A 2,866-nucleotide genomic window follows, 5' to 3' on the forward strand; every position below is an offset into this window, starting at 1 on the left:
AAAATGTACCAATATATATATCAAATTAATAATGCAATTAATAATTATTATATTGTATATAATAAAATTGTAAATAAATATCGTACTCATGCTATTATTGAACCTGGCTATCTATAAGCGTCACGAAAAGCACACAGGCGCACTGTGGCGTTTTAGCTTTTTTAAAGCTTTCTTCGCCCTGCGTAAGACAGCTTTTTTTCTGTACAGCTAGAAACAGCTTTTTTGCTGCCAGCAAACTGGCAACACTGGCGGCAGGCGTCACTACTCTCATTGTTATTGTCATCACTATTGCATTGACATTGTTGCTGTACGTCGTGTTTTAATTAATTTCCATTGCGCTTTTTTGTCGAATTATGAAAATTTACAAGCAGAAACTGCGCGATGTGTGGCTGCAAATGGAGGAGTTTCGTGCGTGGCTGCGGCGTGATCCGGACGACTCCTACCGGGCGCACTGCCGCTTCTGCAAATGCTGCGTAAACACCAAAATAAGCGATCTGCGTGCACATGCGTCGACCAAGAAGCATATGAAGCACTTAAACCTTAAACAGCAAATCGTAAGTGTGCACAGTTTGTCATCAATCCCGCCTAATTTGGATCTATCACCTTTCCAGAAAACCACAGACGACAGCCCCTTAAACAGGTCATCCGCCAGCAGCTCCAGCACCACTCCCTACAAGGTCAAGGTGAAGTCGCAGCCAAAAACTTCCCCGGTAAAAAAGGAAAAAATCAGTGCATCGGATCAGTCCGTCGACTACGAGGAAATCATTGAGAACCTGGCACTTTACGAACCAGAGCAGGTCATGTTCTCATCGTGCTCCCTGACCGGCGGCGGCGAGCAAAGGCTAGAGGACGACGTTGAAGGCGAGGGCGAGATGTCCACCATCAGCATTATGGACGAGGAAATGGTCAACAAGGCAGTGGCCAATGCTCTGCGCACCCAGAAGGACAGCTCCCAGATCTTCGGAGACTTTGTGGCCGACCGGCTACGACAGTTGAACACCGACGCCTCCGAGTTTGCCAAGGACAAGATAATGAAGGTGATATTGGAGGCAGCGTCCATCGATCGGGCTCCCACTTATAATTAAAATATTAGTTTTTAGTATTGACTATAGTTTGAATAAAACATGAACTGTACAATTATGATTAATTAAATATGCAACATTTTTGCTAACCTGGGAGGCTTACTTCTATTCGAAATTTGTAAGGAAAAAAAATTGTAAATTTGTAAAAAAAAATCATTTTATTATTTAGTAAATTTTGGATACATTTTTATTATTACTTTGAAACACCTTAATTTTGTATTATTAGTAAATATTTTTAAAGAGAACCAACTGCACTATGTATAAATGGTTCTTCATTTTGAATAAAAATTTATTTCAGAACTTTTCGTTTTTAAAAAGTTCTATACAAAAAATGTAGTAAATTATTTTGAGATTATTAATTATAATTTTCAAAAAAATGTTGCACCATAGAACATGGATTTTTTTCGAAATTCATATCATGTATTTAACATAAAATATTTTGAAGGAAACTAAAGCAGGCGCAAAAGGGGGCACGCAGATAAATTGCTAAAACTTTTGCTCGGCAAGTTCATTGGCCATGCATTAGTTATTTAACAATTCAGCATTTTACCCTTTACGCTTTAAGCATTAATCTCGCTGGCATTCTGCTTTTAGCCCATTTTTTTTTTGTTGCGGATCAAAGTTTTACTAGAAAGTAATTTAAACTTTTGCTTTTACCCGGCGAGTGGCTGGTTAGATTTTTACATTTTCCATTCAGCTCGAACTGAGGCGTTCGTTCCACTCAATAAACGCCAGACGCAAATTTTGTTTAACACTTTTTGCCTATTGGCATTGTAAAATGGGAATAAAATGCGAAGAAGAAGATCTAGAAGTGGGTATGGGGCTCGATTGTCTTTTGCATAAGCCGCTTAGGTGCTTACTTTGATTTCTGTGTTTTTCCGATTTTCCCTCAATTGGAGAACTTTATGTGTCGGGCTGTAAACTGGTTTTATTTGATGTAAGTAAGTAATGGCAATGGCAATGGCTATGGAAATGACAGCATGCCAATGGAAATCTGCTTACAATTTTTATGCCAGGCCATTCCAAATTTGATTGCCAGCCAACCAAAGGCCCGGTTAGCCCTTCTTGTTCAATAATTAAACGACTTCACCTGGTGGACGCCAGCCAAAGGTAAAAGGCATGGACATAAATCAGGCTGCCATAACTTCCTGCAAATATCGAAAGTCCATTAACAGGGAAACATTTTGGGTTCTGGCTTGAATGGCTATTCTATGTACTTAGAAAAATGCTTAGTCTACTTCGATAATAACTTTTTTTTCGAGAGCAGTATGATATGATATAAAAGTATCTATTAAACAGTCTACTTTGAGGGAAATTGTTTTGAACTTTATTTTAGTAAATTTGTAATTAATAAAAATATGCTTCTAATAATAAATGTTTACTTATATGTTTGAAATATATGTATTTGTACCTTCCAAATCCCTTCAATAAAATTGCAATATATTTCAATATATTATACACATGTTGAATGTACAATGTGAATTGGATCTATAAACATTCTGTTCCTCTATATGATCTCCATTTGTTACCGTGCTTTTAGCACGCTAGAATTTTCTAGTTTTTGTTTGTGGCACCTGATAGCGGTGGGTGGTCGGTGGGTGCGTTGAGGTGCACATCCTGTCTGCATCTGATAAATGCCTTCGAAAAACAGGTTTAATTAAAATACACACCCATTCGGCGCTTAGACGTCAATGAATGTTCCGTCGTCGATGGGCTTGTTGATTTTCCAGCACAATCGAGGCGTAAGCATAACACATACAAATGCGTCAGCACCACCCTCTTAA

At 38.3% G+C, this 2,866-nt stretch overlaps 1 protein-coding gene across 2 annotated transcripts; it reads left to right on the forward strand.

Annotated features, from left to right (window-relative positions):
• The first annotated feature begins 267 nt into the window (after positions 1–267).
• Positions 268–1,342, forward strand: CG10139 (uncharacterized protein). Of its 2 annotated transcripts, NM_001299495.1 has the most exons (3): positions 268–307; positions 372–554; positions 612–1,342. In NM_001299495.1, exons 2-3 carry the CDS (start codon positions 396–398, stop codon positions 1,083–1,085), a joined length of 633 nt encoding a protein of 210 aa, NP_001286424.1. In that variant the 5' UTR covers positions 268–307; positions 372–395; the 3' UTR covers positions 1,086–1,342. The 2 variants fall into 2 exon arrangements, with proteins under 2 accessions (NP_001286424.1, NP_610976.1); NM_137132.3 differs by having other exon boundaries at positions 268–554; positions 612–1,149.
• Positions 1,343–2,866: the final 1,524 nt, after the last annotated feature.

This window comes from Drosophila melanogaster, chromosome 2R (assembly GCF_000001215.4).
Source record: "Drosophila melanogaster chromosome 2R".
Lineage (NCBI taxonomy): Eukaryota > Metazoa > Arthropoda > Insecta > Diptera > Drosophilidae > Drosophila > Drosophila melanogaster.